At 41.0% G+C, this 22,555-nt stretch overlaps 1 protein-coding gene across 1 annotated transcript in view; it reads right to left on the bottom strand.

The window, feature by feature from the left end:
• Positions 1-1,431: 1,431 nt before the first annotated feature.
• LOC124591983 (GPI inositol-deacylase) overlaps positions 1,432-22,555 on the bottom strand; it is a 173,336-nt gene continuing 152,212 nt past the window's right edge. The window contains exon 15 of the mRNA XM_047131785.1: positions 1,432-1,814. Within this exon, the coding sequence (XP_046987741.1) occupies positions 1,655-1,814 (160 nt within the window). The 3' untranslated portion in view covers positions 1,432-1,654. The remainder of the gene's footprint in view (positions 1,815-22,555) is intronic.

The raw sequence follows: 22,555 nt of genomic DNA, 5'->3' as shown, positions 1-22,555 counted from the left end.
CCAAACTAAACATTCAGTATGTAAGAAAGTAAGAAATTTAAAGTTTACAATCAGTGTGTATTACCATGTTTGACTTGTGACAGGGAGACATGGATATTAAAATGGGGGAGGGGGGGGGAGGAGAATCATAACTAAGGTTGCTCAGTGAGCAGGGGAGATTTGTGTGACAGGAATTTCTAAAAGAGAAAGGAAAACAAGTAAATGTATGAGGAAATAGTGTGGAATAGGGAGACATAATTATAAATGTAATGAAAATGAAATGGATATTGGCAGGAAGTGTAGCCAAAGAAATTGATGAGATATAGACTAAGTTCTTTGCTGGCTTCCAAAAGATCAGAAAAGACTAACACGGTGACCTGAAGGAAGGTCATACATAACATCAGAAAACATGCAGGAGAACACACAGAAATGTATAACATGAAAAAGCCTTGAGGACACCTTTATCCAGCTTTGGATGTCAAATGGCTGATGACGATGAGTTACAAGACATATAACCTTCTTTTAACAGATACATATTTACATAAATGTAAAGTCTTTACCAATGAACAGCTGCTGAATGATGCAGTTGGGGAATTAGTACCACTTTCCAACACCTTTTATAGCACATTTAAATACAGAAAGTATAAGGCAAATGCCATTCATACTGTATAAAGTTAGAAGTGGAACAAGAGTTCACACCACCACATTAAATCATTTGTTTTTTGGGTGAGTTTATTACTGGCCAAATATTTCACACCCTTTGTTACATGAAGAAGCTACATGAAGAAGCTTGAGTAGTGTGCACAGATGAAGACTGTGCAGAGAAAAAAGAACAGTGCATTGTGACATCGATAATTTGTTCTCGGTCTCTCTTGCTATCTTTGTCCCAAACACACACTTTTACTCCTCTTCTGCCAATCCTCATGCGTGCTTTTCATGTAATTTCTGCATTGGATCATACTTTTTTTTTTCTCCCCCTTCACAAATGTCTGCTGAAATTGCCAGTGACTGACCTGTCCGCTCAGGTATTTCCATTTACCACTGCACATCCCTGCAACACTCATCTTTGTACTTGATATTTGCTCTAGTGCAAGTGAGAGCAAGAACCGTGCTACTTCACATTTAATCATGGCATGCAGAGAGCCTCACACTGGGAAAAGTCCATGAAGGGGCCAAACCAGGCACAAAGTTTTAATCTGTCGAGAAGTTTTAACACCACTGAGTTAGACACAAACAGATTGAGCATGTTTGATCTGGTGTTTATTTTAGTGACATACTTGATTTTAATGTGGTGGAATGCTGTAGAGCTAATTGTAGGAGTTGAAAGCTGAAGTTTATCAGGATGTTTAGCGAACCAGAGAAAACATTTCTATTTTTGCACTGCACCAAGGAATATGAGGGAAAAGGAAGCAAATGGTAAAGTAAGTGCTCTAAAAAATATTGAGGCAAGACTGCTCATAATTCTGCTTTACTCTCACATTACACAAAATATAAATTACCTATAAATATTTAGTATCTAATTCACAATCCATGAATACTACAAATACATCTCTATAACAAACATATAAATATCACATCTGTTCTTTGTTACAAATTTTGTACAGTCTTTGTTAAGTAGCAAAAAAGCACATATAAGAACACACGAAAATAACGTCTATATGTTAAACATCAAATATCACATTGATGAAGAAGATGGGAAGAACATTTGGTGAATGGTAACAATAGCAACTGCTGTTGCCAATACAGGACTCATTACATAAAGTGACAATGGGCCATAGCACAAAGCAAAGACCGCAAGTCCATACAACATTTTTGAGACAGTGTTGTAGTATTTTCTGAAAGCAAAAATATAGTACAAGTTATCTCATAGCACCCACACTATAGACTATAGAATCAAAACTGTCTTAATTTTGAGTTACTTGCTCCTAAGTAGCTACGAGCTGGATGTCATACTCGAAAATATAATCAAATATGTTTGGGCTTTATAAAATAACTGTTAAGAAACAATCACATATTCTGTTGTAATTTTTGTTAGCATTAAAGTCAAGACATCAAAAGATGTGAAATGGTAGGAATTTCTTGCCATGGGTGGACAAGGATAAGACGAAGTAGATAGCAGTAAAATGCATGAGTAGTGGCACACTCTGAGCTACATGTCTCCTGGTAGTGTCCTAAGCTTACCATATATATTTTGATTTGTGTAATGACTTATCTCCCACTGTCTGAGCTACTCAGATACTTCTGTGAAAAAGGTGAAGCCCTAACAAATTAAGTTGTGGCTCCCATTGGCATAAAGCCACATACATCCCTCCACTACATCAGTCAAGTACTGTTACCATGTCATTGGCTCTGCTGCAACCATGTGGAGTGGTGTTTTTGGGGTGGTCATAATGTTGGTGCAGCCCATGACATCTTGTTCACTGTAATTCTCAGATTCCTCATTCTGCCTACACCATTGGAATCAGAAACGGGATTTTTCTGAGAATGTCACACCAGCTTGCACTACTCATTTCAACAGCAATATTTAAGATGTTATAGCAGACTTTCGGGTGATGGATGAAATGCCATTAGAATTGTTGTGCGTGTTACTGAGCATACAAGTCCTATAGTATGAAATGGGTTTGGAGAAATGTGAACTTTAACTCCTGGCAAGACTTTGAATAACTGGGAAACAGACAATATCAATAAAACAGCAGAAAGAATCCACTAGCATACAATTACAAGATTAATGGTAAACTTCTGGAGCCTCTTTCATTGTTTAAATACAGATGGGTAAAATTATGAAGTTTTACAAAATGAAGTAAAAGTCAGTAGCAGGGAGGACAAATGGAAGCGTTGTAGGAAAGTGCAGAGCTTTCTGTAACGAAACTGCACAGAAGATGTTTGTGCGACCAATTCTAGGGGAGTACTCGGAGCGTTTGAGATCCTTATCACGTTATTGACAGCATTTATTCAGTGAATTAAGAAACAAGCTTCTGCGCCTAACAGGCTAGTATAGCACATAAGAAACTGTAATAGAGATGGACAAGAAATTTAAATTGTGTTCTCCTAAAGAAAGATATTATGGATCTTATAAAATCCTATGGATAAATTTTGACAACCATTATTTGAAGTAGACTGTACAAGAATTCTACTGACCTTGTTGCATATTTCACATACGGATCAAAGAGAGATTTTAGCAGGTATGCCCATTTCATTTGTAATGGAATAGAATAGGATGTTGTGGTGCTGTACTGGTACTTGTAGAAAGTACTTTGTAGTAGGTACTGCACAGTGACTTGTGGATGCAGAGCAGGAGCACGGGGCTACTTATCAATCTTTCCATCACCTATGCTTCTTATATATCTTCTAAGAACTTGCGAATGAGTGTGTACAGCCTATCCTCTGACAACTGTAACTTCTCTGTCATGAAGTTTCAAACTCTGCCGTTGTACACAACTTGAATGGTGGTGACACACTACCCTTCTGTCTTGAACATCTCTCAAATGATACAGACACAGAGCGGCCCTCATCGATCTTACAATGGCCTGTCCCTCATCGTTTGTTCTTGTAAACTTTTTTACTCATCCTTCATACCCCCCAGAAAGTAGAGGGTGGACCCATATAGAACTTTGTCCTTGTGAGGCACTGACTGAAATTGAGGCAGGGGGATCCCACTTCGGAATATCTCCCCCCGTACATAGTCCGAGGGATTGGTTTGCAGCCTGTGGGATCAGTAAGTCTCTACACCCCTGCCTTACAGTCTTTACTGAAATGCATTACTGATCAAACACAGCAAACCAAATGTAACCGTTTACTTCTGCCTTAGTCTTTACTCCATAACCCTACAACACTGACAGACTGCAGCACATCTTTCGACGAGTGACCTCATACAGAACTGCTTTGTGTACCACTGTGACTGCCTATTTATCAGTGCCCTTTCATTGTAACTTCATGCAGATTAACCTCTGTAATGCTGTGCACATGTGGAAGTCCCACAGTTCCCTCAAAATTATCACAAATCAAGACTAATTAGTATTTTAATCATCTATCATATCACTGTTGATTTCCAGTAATGTTTTCAAAAGTTATTAATTATCAGAAATGTTACTGGATCAAAGAAACAAGTACACTGCTGGCCATTAAAATTACAGCATTTAGAAGAATTGTCAAAACAACATTTTAATTGTTGTGCATACACGGTATAGAGTAGGATTAATACATGGTTAAACGTGTGTGTCATTTGCCAATGCACAGGATGCAATTTTAGTACCCAGAGCTGCTACCTGTAGCAGCAACAATGGCTCTAACATGGCTAGACACTGAGTAGAACTTTTCAAAACGCTGTGGAAACAACCACTGCGCAGAATGATGTTAAATTTGAATAGCTTATTATTGACTCTTAATGTAAATGGTGTGGGCTACAAATGACAGATGAATCGCAATATGATGGGTTGCGGTTGAATTGCACAATACACTATCCGTACTGCTCAATGAGCATGACTGAACAAGTTTCACAGTCAACAGTTGTGGCACTGTTCATTATAAAAGCCCATTCACCACAGCAAGTTTGTACCACAATGGATGGGAAAAGTTGGTTTTTAATTATCCCGAGGCCAAAAACCACAAAAAAGTAAAATGACATTAGTTTCTAGTTATCATGAGACTGGTGAAAGACATGTTACATATGCCTTTCAATTGTTTCCCGCCACAAGTGTAAATTGAGAAACAGCATGTTGCACTACAGATTGGAATATTTCTGGTGTCACTTTCAGAAAGTGTGCCTCCAATTCAGCTATGCTCATAATAGGAGCACTGAACACAACATATTTCAGATAACCTCACAGCAAGAAGTTGTAAGGATTAAGCAGAAGTTGCAAGAATTAAGATCAGGTGATTTGGATGGCTAGGCTGCAGGAAATGACAGTTTATAATTCTAGCATTTCTGAATTCCTCTGCAGCGACTGCTTCAAAAGTGATCCTACCCACGCAGTTGGAGGCTTGGAATGATGAGGTAGCAACTCCTGAACATGGGTGGTTTTGTATGGACAGCAGTGCAGAATGTTTCATATGATTTTAAGGGCCATGCTTGCAGGCACGTCTAATGTTTGGGCAATTCCCTGCGCACTGTACGTTTGCACACTACCGCTCGACAACTCCTGCAATGCTGTGGCCATATCCTCAACAGATGTTGGATCAAATGCTTTCCTCCCTCTGGCACATTGTACTTCAAAATGACCTTTCTTTCAAATTCTGTAATCATTTTCTCCAGATCCTTAGTAGACATCGGACAACTGCCTTTTTTCATATCCTTGAGTGTCCGGAACTTCTAGCTGGGCTACTGGTGCACAGTCACTGTTCTTTTATAAGAGCTTTATCAGCAGCACACAATCCTGCATGGTGACAGTCATGTTGGGCCCCTGATTATATGCTATTCAAATTCGACCTCATTCTGAGCAGTGGTTCTCTTTCTACGGTGTTTTCAAACTGGGACTTTAATTATGGGCACCCTGTGTGTCATTCCATGCTGCTTCAACTTTACGCCAGAGTTCATAGCTCCAGTGAGTGACAAATGGTGTGTGCCAGCCTATTGGCAATCCATGACCAGATGTTTTACGTACATAAGAGATATAGAGAATTTACTGACCTCTGTATTGAGGTATGTCACTGTTGCGTGGGCAACACGTGGTCATGCATTATCTTGCTGAAAGATATCATCATAGAGACCTCGAAGACAGACTGCATTTGCTAACCTCAACATGCCAGAAATTAGAAATTTGATGTCCAAATTACTGGCTACGCAAACCAGAGGCACAGTCATGTTGTGTGTTGAATGGCACAACGTACCACACCAGGTGCATGATGAATGCAATCTAGCAATGTTAATTCTTCTCAGAGCTTCCACACACTGATATGTCCATTATGATGCTGTACACAAAACTTGGACCCACCTGAAAAGACAGTGTGGTGTCGACTGCTGTTGTTGAGTACTCCACAGTCTCTTCTTCTGTGTCAATAAAAGCCACAGCAATGGTCGCTATGCTGACAGTCTGTAGTGCTCCAGACGTCATCGCACTATCCGTGTTTTGCTGTGTACACGCCCCTTTCCTGCCTCATGGGACATGGCGTAATTGCATGATTCTGCATGGCAGAGTGGCCAATATGTCTGTCCAGTCAGGAAATTGTCACATGGAGCTCTTGAGATTCTGTATGACTTGAGTGTGGCCAATCTGAATAAATCATTTTCATATCTGCATGACAGCCATAGGATCCCAGTAATTGTGAGCAGCAATACTGTAGAATGATAAACCACAGTCTTGATAAGCCATGTGATCCTACCTCTATCTAATTTTGATACATGTTTCTCAATGCACGAGTCATATCACAATTTTCTCACAACCAACCGGTACTTAAATGTGGTTTCTGAATGATAAAGCTAATGCTCAATATTTCCTTAAACAGGGAATTCAGAGGGTGTTACTGCCACCTACTTTGTATGGTTGTGTTGAAATGCTACTCGTTTGTGTATCCAAGCTACATTTTGTATCTAATAACAATACTGGAAACTAAAGATGATGTAACTTAATCAAATCCTAATCCTGACCTTGTTATCCAGCAGAAGATTGATCCATTAATAATAATAATAATAATAATAATAATAATAATAATAATAATATCATTATTATTATGGGACACATCAATTCAGTTTTGTACATAAGACATCTGTTAGGAAATTATCTGACCTGTGACTGGGAAAAAAATGGCCTACCTGGAGTGTTGGACACCTAATCACCATCAAAGTATGAGGTTCATTCAAATGAAATCTGGTCAGTGCGTCTATCTTTGCCTTACACATAAGGTGGCACCACCTATTGGTAGAGAGACTGACAGGTGCACACTATCTGATGTTGCATTGTGCCATTGTGATTTCACACCAAAGAGATGGTGGTCACACAACTTATTGTCCACTACGGAACATGCAGGCGAGTAAGCAAGAACAAGGAGGAGTGATTTAATTTTAGGTGGTGGAGGGAGTTGGAGGCTGTGAAATGTATCGATGGATGAAGACTGTGTATGGTGAGTACAGTCTGAGTAGTTCAAGTGTTGTGGAATGGCACAAACGATTCCTTGAGGGGCACGAGTCACTGGAAGACGATGCTCGTCCTGGACAGGCTCATCGTGTCATCAAACCTGACATGGTTGCGGAAGTGAATGCTTTTGTCTTGGACAACCGCAGAATCACCATCAACGAGATCTATTGGTTACTGGGTATTAGCATGGCACCGCCCACACCATAATGTACCAACACTTTAACTATCAAAAAATCTGTGTGCAATGGGTTCCCCACCAAGCAATACTCGAGTGGCACTGTCTTTGAGTCATCTGCAATGTTATCATGAGGAGGAATACAGCATTCTGTCACGTATTGTCACAGGTGATGAAACGTGCTGTTACCATTTTGAATTGGAAAGCAAGTGTCAGAACAAGCATTGGAAACATGCAACTTCACCACCTCCAAAGAAATCAACAGCTGTGCACAAGAGTTCTGCTAAGATCATGATGTCCTCCTCCTTTTTTGAGCACAAGTGCCCACTACTTGTCGAGTTCATGGTACAAGGAACCACCATCAACGCCCAACGTTATCAAGACACTTTACAGAACCTTAGACAAGCCATCCAGTCAAAACACTGACGCATGTTGTCCAATGGCATTATCCTCCTGCATGATAATGCCCGCCCACACAAGGCCAATGTGGTGGAGATGACATTGCACCAGTTTCGGTGGGAAATGCTGGAACACCCACCATACAGTCCCGACGTTTCACCGTGTAACTTTCATGTGTTTGGACCTCTAAAACAAGCTATTCACAGATATCAATTCGCAATGGATGATGAAGTGTGTGACTGTGTCCAGGCATGGATCTGACAGCAGCCTAGTAGCTTCTTCAAGGGTGGAATCAACTGGCTACTGTCGCAATGGGATAAATGTGCCAACAGTTGTGGCAACTATTTTTTAGTATGTGTACTGTGTATAACTACAATTTTGAGTTAGTAAAATCATTTCTGCTACTTTACACTAGTGACCGGGTTTCATTTGAATGCCCCTTATAGTTCCCATTGGACTCCACACACTTCTCCTAAGCAGTGCAGCCACTGTTAGAAAGCACACCGAAAAAGCCTCTTTCACAACAGATTTTAGCTTGGCTGTCGTTGCTCCCACAATGTCCTCTCCTGTCTGAAATCGAGTTCCTTTCAATGACCTCTTGAGTTTGGCGAACAGCCAGAAGTCGCAGAGGGGCCTAATCAGGATAGTAAGGAGCCTGTTGATGCACACAAATTTGGTTTTTTGCCAAAAACATTTGAATAAAGTACAAGGAATGTGCTGGAACATTGCTGTGATGGAGATGCCAATTTCCTGTTGATCACAAGTTTGGTCTCTTGCACCGCAACGCATATGCAATGGAGGACATCCCTGTGGTACTCTTTGATGAGTGTTATACTCGTGGTGTACTACACTGCGGGAGTCAAAGAAAGCAGTCAGCATCATTTTGATGTTTCTGCACACTTGTCAGGCCTCCTTTGGTCTTGATGACAAGGAATGCTTCCACTGTAATGATTGGGATTTGGTTTCTGGGTCGTACTCTTACACCCAGGACTCATCACCAGTGATTATGGGGTTCATAAAGTCAGGGTAACTGTGGAATCCAGCCTGTCCTATGAGACTTCAACACAAAGTTGCTTTCGCTCCACTGCCAGCAGCCTAGGCACAAATTTCGCCGACACTTTCTTCATGGCCAAATCTTCAGTCACAATGAAATATGTTGAAAAAGTGCTGATGACCACCTTTTCCACAACTTCTCTGATAGACACACGACAGTCCGGCATCACCACAGTGTCCACCTGGTCATTCTGGCTTGTTGACAGCTGAATGGGGGTGTGGCTTACTCTCCACCAATGTGCAGCCATCTTTAAACCAGTTGTACCACGCCATAATCTGTATTATGCCCACAGCCTTGCACCAAAAGCAATTTGAATCTTCTGAATGGTTTTTACCTGGCTGTTGCTCCATCATTTCCCTTGCAATGAAAAACCGATGCAAGCACTACCCACTCTCACTCAACTGCTGCCTGCCAGCAACTGACGCTATCGACAGGAAAGGAAAGAATTCATGTATGTGCATGAAGGTTCACAGTCGGATCATGCAAATGCACTGGATTCAAATCCATCAGGTGTTAAAAAATAATTGGAAAAGATGGTTACTTTAACAGCAAAATGTATGATCAAAGAATGGGTTGTGGTTGCAGCTGTACACGTACCACACTTAAGTCACGCTGGAGGCCATATTTTGCTTTATTGGGCAGTTTTAGTTTTTCCTCAGAGACTTTTTTAGTGTTTGTTTCAACTTTCTCCAGTTAATCAATTCATGATTGCATTAAAATAGTTATATCTAAAATGTGCAACATGTTTTAGGAACTGAATCTTAAACTCCAGCAAAGCTCTGTTTCTACGCAGGTACTTCTACTACATATGACTCAGGACAGTCATCATCTACACAAAAATATGGTATCTTCCACATTTCAATGACAATATTATGAACACAAAAGATTGCTACTCACCATATAGTGGGCATGTTGAGTTGCAGAGAGGCACAACAAAAATACTACTAAACATTTATTTCTTCCAAAATAGGCAATAAACACACACACACACACACACACACACACACACACACACACACACACACACACTCACTCACTCACTCAAATGCAGCTCACACACAAATGACCACTGCCTCTGGCTGCTGGGGCCAGGATACGAGCAAGTGCTCATGATGGGAGAAGCAATTGGGTAGTGGGGCAGGGAGGGGGAGGGTGAGCAGGAACAATGCAGTACTGTTTGTGGGAGCATACAGGCACCAGAGATGAGTTGGAGAAACGGTAGGGCAGCTAGGTGCAATCGGAAGGTTACATGGCGAGGGGTGGAAAGGGCGAGGAGTAAAAAGACTGTGTGTGCACTTGTAGAATATAAGGCTGTGGAGTGGGAACAGGGAAGGGGATAGGTGGGTGAAGGACAATGACTAAGGTTGGGGCCAGGAGGGTTACGGGAACATAGGATATATTGCGGGGTGAGTTTCCACCTGTGCAGTTCACCCTTACCAGGTTCAAATTCATTGATGACACCTTTTGTGATCTGGAATGAAGGCGAAGACACCCTATCCACATTACTCCAGAACCTCAACTCCGCCATTCACTTCACCTGGTCCCCCTCACACCAACAAGCTACTTTTCTTGACGTTGATCTCCACCTCAAAGATGGCTACATCAGTAACTGTGTCCATATCAAACCTACCAACCACCAACACCACCTCCACTTCGACAGTTGCCACCCATTCCATACCAAGAAGTCTCTTTCATACAAGCCTGGCTACCCATGGCCATCACATCTGTAGTGATGAGCAGTCTCTCTCAAAATATACCAAGGGTCTCAATGAGGCCTTCACAGACCATCATCACCCTCATAACCTTGTACACAAATACAAGGTTATTACAAATGATTGAAGCGATTTCACAGCTCTATAATAACTTTATTATTTGAGATATTTTCACAATGCTTTGCACGCACATACAAAAACTCAAAAAGTTTTTTTAGGCATTCACAAATGTTTGATATGTGCCCCTTTAGTGATTCGGCAGACATCAAGCCGATAATCAAGTTCCTCCCACACTCGGCGCAGCATGTCCCCATCAATGAGTTCGAAAGCATAGTTGATGCGAGCTCACAGTTCTGGCACGTTTCTTGGTAGAGGAGGTTTAAACACTGAATCTTTCACATAACACCACAGAAAGAAATCGCATGGGGTTAAGTCGGGAGAGCGTGGAGGCCATGACATGAATTGCTGATCATGATCTCCACCACGACCGATCCATCGGTTTTCCAATCTCCTGTTTAAGAAATGCCGAACATCATGATGGAAGTGCGGTGGAGCACCATCCTGTTGAAAGATGAAGTCGGCGCTGTCGGTCTCGAGTTGTGGCATGAGCCAATTTTCCAGCATGTCCAGATACACGTGTCCTGTAACGTTTTTTTTTCGCAGAAGAAAAAGGGGCCATAAACTTTAAACCGTGAGATTGCACAAAACATGTTAACTTTTGGTGAATTGCGAATTTGCTGCACGAATGCGTGAGGATTCTCTACTGCCCAGATTCGCACATTGTGTCTGTTCACTTCACCATTAAGAAAAAATGTTGCTTCATCACTGAAAACAAGTTTTGCACTGAACGCATCCTCTTCCATGAGTTGTTGCAACCGCGCCAAGAATTCAAAGCGTTTGACTTTGTCATCGGGTGTCAGGGCTTGTAGCAATTGTAAACGGTAAGGCTTCTGCTTTAGCCTTTTCCGTAAGATTTTCCAAACCGTCGGCTGTGGTACGTTTAGCTCCCTGCTTGCTTTATTCGTCGACTTCCGCGGGCTACGCGTGAAACTTGCCCGCACGCGTTCAACCGTTTCTTCGCTCACTGCAGGCCGACCCGTTGATTTCCCCTTACAGAGGCATCCAGAGGCTTTAAACTGCGCATACCATCGCCGAATGGAGTTAGCAGTTGGTGGATCTTTGTTGAACTTTGTCCTGAAGTGTCGTTGCACTGTTATGACTGACTGATGTGAGTGCATTTCAAGCACGACATACGCTTTCTCGGCTCCTGTCGCCATTTTGTCTCACTGCGCTCTCGAGCGCTCTGGCGGCAGAAACCTGAAGTGCGGCTTCAGCTGAACAAAACTTTATGAGTTTTTCTACGTATCTGTAGTGTGTCGTGACCATATGTCAATGAATGGAGCTACAGTGAATTTATGAAATCGCTTCAATCATTTGTAATAGCCCTGTATATCTCCCATGCCTTATCAATCTAGTCACCCACCACCTCCTGAAGTCCCACCATCTAGCCACAGAGGAGCATTCCCCTCATGACTCAGTACCACCTAGGACTGGAGAACTGCATCACATGCTTATTTATTTATTTACACGTCAAGTTCTGTATGACCAAATTGAGGAGCAAAAATCCGAGGTCATGGAACATGTCAGTACATGAAATTACAACATAAAAGTAATAACAGATAAAAATAAAATGTGTATGAGCCCAAAAGAAGTCAAGCCATGAAGTTAAGTAAACACAATCAACAGTACAGCAAGAATAAGTTTAACATTTCAAGGAAGTCCTTGACAGAATAGGAGTGACCCATGAGGAAACTCTTCAGTTTTGATTTGAAAGCACATGGATTGCTCCTAAGATTATTGAAAATGGATGCAGCGGTATACTGCACACCTTTTTGCACAAGAGTTACGGCAGTCCGATCCAAATGCAGGTTTGATTTCTGCCAAATATTAACTGAGTGAAAGCTGCTTATTCTTGGGAATAAGCTGATATTGTTAACAAGAAATGACAGTAAAGAATATACAGATTGTACATAAAGTCCGAGAACATTTTCAGTTATTTACTGCACAAGAACCAAACATTGTACAGATATCATACATATGTCATTTTGAAGAGAAACCCTGAATTTTTTACTTCTGTATACCACCACAGCGTAGTTTGGTAATTTGACGATAGTAAGCGCTAGTTGCAAACATGGGGAGTTCAGGTGCGGAGCGAGCTTTCTGTGTGTTGGAGTTCGACAAAAACAAGTGTGCTACAGCTGTTCAATGGATGTTTAGACCAAGGAAGGCCATTTACCACTGGCACAACAAATTCCTTATGACGGGTTGATGTAGCAGAGCTCTGGAAGAGAATACAGGAAGCGACTGCCACAGTCGACGATGCCATGCTGGGACGAGTATGGCAAGAATTCGATTACTGTATTGATGTCTTCCGGGTCACTCATGGCTCACATATCGAATGGTTTAAAAAAAAAAAAAAAAAAAAAAAAAAAAAAAAAAAAAAAAAAAAAAAAAAAAAAAAAAAAAAAAAAAAAGAACCACAACTTTCAGAGTTTCCTTCAATTTGCAATATGTATGACACCTGTACAAGGTTTAGTTCTTGTGCAATAAATAATTGAAAGTGTTCCCAGACTTTATGTACACCCTGTATATATTGAGAGGCCAATGTCAAAATACGCAGACTGGTGAACAGGGGCGACAAGAGGTTCGCAAACTCACACCACTTATTGCCCAAACCACCTATTTCTGAGCCAAAAATATCCTTTTGGAATGGGAACAGGTACCCCAAAATATAATACCATATGACATAAGCGAATGAAAATAAGCAAAGTAGACTAATTTTCGCGTAGAACGATCACTTACTTCAGATAACGTTCGAATAGTAAAAATGGCTGCATTAAGTCTTTGAACAAGATTCTGAACGTGGGCTTCCCACAACAGTTTACTACATATCTGAACACCTAGAAATTTGAACTGTTCAGTTTCACAAATCATATGCCCATTCTGTGAAATTAAAACGTCGGGTTTTGTTCAATTGTGTGTTAGAAACTGTAAAAACTGAGTCTTACTGATGCAACGTTAGTTTATTTTCTCAAGCCATAAGCTTATATCATGAATTGCACTATTTGAAACTGAGACACTGTTGCACACAACATCCATTACTACCAAGCTAGTGTCATCAACAAACAGAAATATTTTAGAGTCGCTAGGGGCATATCATTTATATAAATAAGGAACAGGAGTGGTTTACCCCCCCCCCCCCCCCCTCCCACCCCCGCACTGCCCCTTTTGAGTGTAACCCACTCAGACCCCACATCACAGCCATTCTCCATTCTCAACAGAGCAACAAATGCCTTGGTTAAATAAAAAAAAAATATGCCTAGTGTTAAAAACCTTTTGTTTAATCCATCTCGTACCTCTCAGAGAAAAAAAGAATATAGCATTTTCTGTTGTTAAACGACTTCTAAAGCCAAAGAGTACATTTGATAGCAAATTGTGTGATATAAAATGATCAATTATCCTTACATACACAGCCTTTTCAATAACTTTAGCAAACACTGATGGCATAAATAACTTTAGCAAACACTGATGGCATAGAAATAGGTCTCAAATTGTCTATATTATCCCTTTTTTCCTTTTTATAAAGTCGCTTTACTATTGTGTACTTTAATCGTACAGGAAACTGACCATTCCTAAAGGAAAAATTACAAATGTAGCTAAATACAGGGCTAACATGTGCACCACAGTACTATAATATTCTGCTACGCACTCCACCATATCCATGAGAGTCCTTAGTCTTCAGTGACTTAATTATTGACTCAGTCTCTCCCTTGTCTGAATTAGATTAGATTATAATATAATAGAGTGAAACATTCCACGTGGGAAAAATATATCTAAAAACAAAGATGATGTGACTTACCAAACGAAAGCGCTGGCAGGTCGATAGACACACAAACAAACACAAACATACACACAAAATTCAAGCTTTCGCAACAAACTGTTGCCCATCAGGAAAGAGGGAAGGAGGACATATTTAAATATGTCTGCTTGTGTCTGTATATGTGTGTGTGTGTGTGTGTGTGTGTGTGTGTGTGTGTGTGTGCGCGCGCGCGTGCGAGTCTATACCCGTCCTTTTTTCCCCCTAAGGTAAGTCTTTCCACTCCCGGGATTGGAATGACTCCTTACCCTCTCCCTTAAAACCCACATCCTTTCGTCTTTCCCTCTCCTTCCCTCTTTCCTGATGAGGCAACAGTTTGTTGCAAAAGCTTGAATTTTGTGTGTATGTTTGTGTTTGTTTGTGTGTCTATCGACCTGCCAGCGCTTTCATTTGGTAAGTCACATCATCTTTGTTTTTAGATTAGATTATATTAGATTAGTTTTTCGTTCCATAGATCCATGCTGAGGAGATCCTCGTGGATGTGGAACATGTCAATTCTCCTTTTTTTTTTTTTTTTTTTTTTTTTTTAAAAAAAGCTGAAATAACAATACTAATAGTATGAATATATACAATACATCATTTGTCTCTATTAAAAAATTCGTCAATAGAGTAGGAGGAGTTGGCCACTAGTAAGTCTTTCAGGCTCCTTTTAAACTAATCTTTATTTGTAACTAAATTTTTTATGTTTGCTAGCAAATTATTGAAGTTGCTAGCAAATTATTGAAGATGAGTGTTCCTGAGTAGTGGACACCTTTTTGAACTAAAGTAAGTGCTTTTAAGTCCTTGTGCAGATCATTTTTGTTTCTAGTATTGTATGTATGAACTGAGCTGTTTGTTGGAAAAAGAGGTATATTATTAGGACAAATTTCATTAAGGAGTAAATATACTGAGAGGCAGTAGTTAGTATACCCAGTTCTTTGAAGAGGTTTCTACAGGATGTCCGTGAATTTACTGCACAAATAATACGTATTACACGCTTTTGGGCTCTGAAAACTTTTGTTTGATTTGAAGAGTTACCCCCAATATATTATACCGTATGACATTATGGAATGAAAGTAGGCAAACTTTTTCATTTTTATGTCGCCTATGTCAACCAACAGTCGAATTGCAAATACAGATTTGTTAAGGCGTTTCTGCAGTTCTGTGGTGTGCTCCTCCCAACTGAATTTATTATCAAGTTGGATCCCAGGAATTTAAGACTGTCAACCTCTTCTATCTGCTCCTCTTCATACTTTATGCATATGCTGGGTGGAAACCTCTTACAGGTTCTGAATTGCATATAGTGAGTCTTTTCGAAGTTTAAGGTCAGTGAGTTGGCTTTAAACCATTTGTTAATAGCCATGAAAATATCATTAGCAGATCTTTCTAGAACTACACTCGACATACTATTTATTGCAATACTTGTGTCATCTACAAACAAAATGAACTCTTCTTCTGGCAGTGTAACTAATGAGAGATCATTAATGTACACAAGAAAAAGCAATAGCCCTAAGATGGATCCTTGTGGGACACCACATGTAATTTCTTCCCATTCTGATGATGACTGATGACTTAATTCACTAGTCCATTGCACTGACGCCCTTTGTTTCCTGTTAGCGAGGTATGACTTGAACCATTTTGCAGCACTGCTCTTGACACCATAGAATTCTAATTTATTTAAAAGGATGTTGTGGTTCACAATCAAATGCCTTTGACAAATCACAGAAAATACCTGCTGCTTGTTATTTGTTATTTAATGAATTAAGTACATTTTCACTGTAGGTGTAAATAGCCTTCTCGATATCAGAACCCTTCAGAAATCCAAACTATGTTTTTGATAGTATGTTATTTGTGGTCAGATGGTTGAGAAGCTGCCTGTACATTACTTTTTCTAAAATTTTTGAGAATACTGGCAAAAGTGAAATCGATCTGTAGTTTGATGGTATCTCTTTATCCCCTTTCTTGAATAGAGGCTTAACATCTGCATATTTTAGCCAATCAGGAAATGTCCCAGTTATAATTGACTGGTTACACAAGTAACTTAGAATTGTACTAAACTCACAAGAACATGCCTTAATTAACTTTGTTGGTATTTCATCGTAACCATTAGAACACTTTGTTTTTAAAGATTTTATTATGGAAGTTATTTCTTTTGGTGAAGTGAGTGACATATTCATGTACCTGAAGCTATTCGTAAAGGCTAGTTTCAAATATTTAAGGGCATTATTTACTGATCCTGACAATCCCATTTTATCAGTAACGGATATAAAATACTTGTTAAATAGATTTGCCACACTATGCCCATCGGTTACTAATGTGTCATCTACCCTTAATGCTATTTGTTCCTGGTTGTACCAGTCTCCTCTTTCACTATATCCCATATTGTTTTTATTTTGTTCTCTGACATTGCTATCTTCTTCTCGTAGTGCATTTGTTTAGATGTCTGAATTACTTTTTTCAATATTTTACAGTATTCCTTGTATTTAGCTAAATCATCAGCATTGGAGCTATTCTTGGTCGACAAATACATGTTCCTTTTTGTCTTACAGGAATTCTTTATTCCTTGTGTAATCCATGGTTTTATTATAGACTTCTATTTAATTTGAGTAACTTTTAGAGGAAAACAGTTTTCAAACATGGTACTGACATTGTTCATGAATGTGTTATATTTTTCATTCATGTCATGAGCACTATAAACATCTTTCCAGTTCATATCTTTGAGCAGTTTTCTAAAACACTCAATTTTTGGTTGATTGACTGCTCTCCTGTACTCAGATTTAGCAGTCTCGATAATCTGCTTAGAATTTACATCTAAAACAAGGAGCTGCATGTCATGATCTGATAGTCCATTTATTACAGGTTTTGTGATATGATTTTGTTCTTTTGATTTGTCTATAAAAATGTTATCAATGGCTGCCCTTGAGGATTTAAGTGATCCTAGTTGGAAAGTTTACAGTGTGAGTTAGATTGAAAGACAATATTACTAACTGCAGTAAATGTTTACTGGAAGGTTGCATTAGAAAATCTGTATTAAAGTCACCAGCAATCAAAATTTCTTTGTTTCTTCCTGTTAAATAACCCAAAAGAGCTTCTAGATGACTTATGAATAGATTACAATTTCCTGCAAGTGCTCGGTAAATAGTTAATATTATATAGGATCTGTTATGGAACTCTACTTCTGTTGTGCACATGCTTCTAGATGCTGCTCTAAACAGAATTTATTAATGTCAATGTTCTTGAATTTATGGCAGTTCTTAATAAATGTGGCAACTCCTCCTCCATCCATATCTACTCTGCAGGAGTAGGAAGCTAGCTTAAATCCTGAAATGTCTAACATATCTATACCAGTGGTCACTTGAATCACAGAGGAGTATTTCAGACATCAATCTCAAAAATGAATTTGCCAAGAGAGTTATATGATTCTTTATTTAATTCACCAGCAATACTCAGAACATGATTGTTAAATACTGTACATATATCTGATTTATCAGTAACAGAACTATTTTTACCGCGAACTGAAAAAAATGGTTCAAATGGCTCTGAGCACTATGGGACTTAACTTCTGAGGTCATCAGTCCCCTAGAACTTAGAACTACTTAAACCTAACCAACCTAAGGACATCACACACATCCATGCCCGAGGCAGGATTCGAACCTGTGACCATAGCGGTCGCGCGGTTCCAGACTGTAGCGCCTAGAACCGCTCGGCCACTCAGGCCAGCACTGCAAACTGACTTTAGACCTTGCGCTGCTGAACAGACACTTCCTTAACAACTGACCATATGGTTTTAATTTTATCCTGTGAATTAGCTATTTTATTTGCATGCCACATACTCTTTGCCTTCCTAATAACATTTTAAGCACCTTACAATACTGTCTGTAATTGGCTACTGCAGCTTTATTGTGACTACTTCTAACATTTTGATATAATTCCCACTTTGTTTTACGTGATATCCCTATCCCACTAGTCAGCCATCCATGCTGCCTTTTACTGGTAGTACTCCGTTTAGAATGTTCTAATGGAAAGCAACTCTCAAAGAGCATGAGAAATGTGTTAAGGAAAGCATTATATTTGTCATCTATGTTGTTGGCACTATAAACATCCTGCCACTCTTGTTCCTTGACGAGGTTTAAAATACTCTCTATTGCCGCTGGATTAACTTTCCTACATGGTTTGTAATAATATGTGACATTTGTTTGGGTAAAAAAGCCTTTTAGTGTTAAAATGGTCTGAAAGGTCATTCACCCTTTTACTAACAACATGCCCATCCAGTAATGAAGAATGAATAAAAATATTGTCTATGGCTGTGCTACTGTTCCCCAGCACCCTAGAGGGAAAAAATACAGTCTGCATCAGATCGTGAGAATTTAGGAGATCCAACATCCTTTTTCTTGCACAATCATATACAAAATTAATATTGAAGTCACCACTTATAATTAATTTCTGGTATTTCCTATAAAGTGAATCAAGAGCCCTCTCTAGCTTCAGCAGAAATGCTCTGAACTCAAGAGTTAGGGGACCTAAGAACAACGAAAATTAGAATTAGTTTCACTAAATTCAACTGCCCCTGCACAACATTCAAATATCTGTTCAGTGCAGTACCCTGATACATCTATGGACTCAAATGGAATGCTGTTTTTATGTACATGGCCACACCCCCACTCTGTGCAAGGAACTCCTTGAAAAACAGCCAGGTAATCTGTATCCTGGTAAAGGATTGTCAAATTACACTCCTGGAAATTGAAATAAGAACACCGTGAATTCATTGTCCCAGGAAGGGGAAACTTTATTGACACATTCCTGGGGTCAGATACATCGCATGATCACACTGACAGAACCACAGGCACATAGACACAGGCAACAGAGCATGCACAATGTCGGCACTAGTACAGTGTATATCCATCTTTCGCAGCAATGCAGGCTGCTATTCTCCCATGGAGACGATCGTAGAGATGCTGGATGTAGTCCTGTGGAACGGCTTGCCATGCCATTTCCACCTGGCGCCTCAGTTGGACCAGCGTTCGTGCTGGACGTGCAGACCGCGTGAGACGACGCTTCATCCAGTCCCAAACATGCTCAATGGGGGACAGATCTGGAGATCTTGCTGGCCAGGGTAGTTGACTTACACCTTCTAGAGCACGTTGGGTGGCACGGGATACATGCGGACGTGCATTGTCCTGTTGGAACAGCAAGTTCCCTTGCCGGTCTAGGAATGGTAGAACGATGGGTTCGATGACGGTTTGGATGTACCGTGCACTATTCAGTGTCCCCTCGACGATCACCAGTGGTGTACGGCCAGTGTAGGAGATCGCTCCCCACACCATGATGCCGGGTGTTGGCCCTGTGTGCCTCGGTCGTATGCAGTCCTGATTGTGGCGCTCACCTGCACGGCGCCAAACACGCATACGACCATCATTGGCACCAAGGCAGAAGCGACTCTCATCGCTGAAGACGACACGTCTCCATTCGTCCCTCCATTCACGCCTGTCGCGACACCACTGGAGGCGGGCTGCACGATGTTGGGGCGTGAGCGGAAGCGGCCTAACGGTGTGCGGGACCGTAGCCCAGCTTCATGGAGACGGTTGCGAATGGTCCTCGCCGATACCCCAGGAGCAACAGTGTCCCTAATTTGCTGGGAAGTGGCGGTGCGGTCCCCTATGGCACTGCGTAGGATCCTACGGTCTTGGCGTGCATCCGTGCGTCGCTGCGGTCCGGTCCCAGGTCGATGGGCACGTGCACCTTCCGCCGACCACTGGCGACAACATCGATGTACTGTGGAGACCTCACGCCCCACGTGTTGAGCAATTCGGCGGTACGTCCACCCGGCCTCCCGCATGCCCACTATACGCCCTCGCTCAAAGTCCGTCAACTGCACATACGGTTCACGTCCACGCTGTCGCGGCATGCTACCAGTGTTAAAGACTGCGATGGAGCTCCGTATGCCACGGCAAACTGCCTGACACTGACGGCGGCGGTGCACAAATGCTGCGCAGCTAGCGCCATTCGACGGCCAACACCGCGGTTCCTGGTGTGTCCGCTGTGCCGTGCGTGTGATCATTGCTTGTACAGCCCTCTCGCAGTGTCCGGAGCAAGTATGGTGGGTCTGACACACCAGTGTCAATGTGTTCTTTTTTCCATTTCCAGGAGTGTATTTAAATAGTGCTCTGACATACCAACAAGTTCAGACTCAAGGTCTATAAGCAGTTCATTAACTTTATCTTTAATACCTCTTATATTTTGATGAAATACGCTAATTTCTTCTCTACTTGGAAACATGACATCCTCTGAAGGTGATCACTTATTTAGAAGGCACTTCCTTTAAGCAGATATACCTATCAGCTGACTTTAATCTCAAAAGGCACAGCTCTACCATCAACTACTATAGGAATTTTTCCATGAGTGATCCCACCACCACCCACTGCAATGTCACCTATAAGCTTTGCCAGCCTCCCCTTCTCATTCCTACTGAGGTGAAACCCCATCTACTAATAGACTCAACTGGCACCACTGAAATGTGACCCATGCCCTCTGCCATCAGTACCTCCTCCAGCCCCATGTTAACGCACCTAACCGTCGCATTAAGATGGGGCCGATCATGATGCTGTAACAGTTGTATGAAATGCAAATTAGTGCCACCAGTTGAGTAGCTACCTTATCCAGGTCACCACCTACATCATATTCCCTGTCCCTATCAAGACTACTCCCTGCCCCACCCACATCACTACCTGATCCTCTTTTGTAAAATTCCTACATAACTCCCCTACGCTGTCAGTCCCCTGAGCGAACCCTGCATTAGGCTTCACAATGCTGGTGACCTGGTACTCACTCCCCAACACTTCCTGCAACTACTGGCCCACACCTCAACCATGCTAACTACCTAGCAGCATAACCTTCTTCTTTCTGTTAGACTTTGCAACTAACCTAGGCCTCTTAACTGCTGAGGACTGCTGCATGTTTCCTACATGTACAGCAACAAGAGGCTCCTCTCCACTTAACTCTGACAGTTGGTCAAGTCTGTTGCATATACGCAAGGTATAACTGTCTGATACCCCCTCCTCAAACTGTCCAAATTATCTAGATCCTCCTTTGCGTATTTTAACTGCACCTTTAGGGCACAGATCTTATGCTCCTGTTCCTCTATCAACTTATTTCTATTACAGATTCTACATTCGCAGGAGAGGATCTTGCTAGAATGCTCACTGGCTTCCACACGGCATTCCCCCAATGAAAATACTTTGAACAAATCCCACAGCATAACCACTACTCACAAACTTATGGCATAGTCCACACTTCTCACTCAAGGCAAAATTTTAAAGTTACTGAAAAAAACTACATGTCTACGTTACCTAAGTTCAGTTACACCAGTAGAACTATTTATAGAACTAACAATAATGGTCTCGAAATTCTCTCTCTACTAAGAAAGCAACTACTTTTATTAATACTACTAAACCTCGACTAATACCAATACCAACAAAACTTCACAAAATTTTTAGCTAAAACCAAAAATTCAAGCAGCCACTGGAACTCTCAATGAAGTTAAAACAGTGAATGAAAATTTTACTGAAATAATTCACTAAAAACAATAAGAAATGTCAGCTGAAAACTAAAGCACGAAATTTACTAAACCACTTTAACGCACAGAAAACTGTAAAAGACACAGGAAACATTTCCAAAAGTTTATCAAATCGCTATTTTGCCACAAACAGCATGAAACACCATTGAAAACTATTAAATTTAATAACTGTGTAACAGTGCACAAATAACTTTGGCAGTACTTAGCTTTATAACCACTACAGTTGCAACTGCACGCTGCGAAATGTAAAAACACTACTGAGGTGTGAGGTTTGGCTTCTCTGCCTGGGTTTCGACCACCTCTCATTGTGCCCTAAAATGTGGAATGTCCTACCCACTATCCTCCCCTTCCCTCCCACAGTGATATTTTGACACTCACAAAACATACACAATATCATCCATTCCTACACAACCCCTGCCCCCAACCCCTTCCCTCATGGCTCATATCCCTGTAGTAGACCTAGATGCAAGATCTATCTCATATATCCTCCCACCACTTCAGTCTGGTCACAAGCATCACCTATCCAGTCAAAGGCAGGGATAGCTGTGAAATCAGTCATGTGATGTACAAGCTAAGCTCCAACCGCTGTGCTTCACTGTACATGGGCATGACAACCAACAAGTTGTCTGTCCGCATGACTGGCCACTGACAAATTGTGGCCAAGAAACAGCTGAACA

The sequence above is a fragment of the Schistocerca americana genome, chromosome 2 (assembly GCF_021461395.2).
Source record: "Schistocerca americana isolate TAMUIC-IGC-003095 chromosome 2, iqSchAmer2.1, whole genome shotgun sequence".
Lineage (NCBI taxonomy): Eukaryota > Metazoa > Arthropoda > Insecta > Orthoptera > Acrididae > Schistocerca > Schistocerca americana.
Note: the sequence above shows the minus strand (reverse complement) of the source record. Positions and strands in the feature narration are given on the sequence as shown.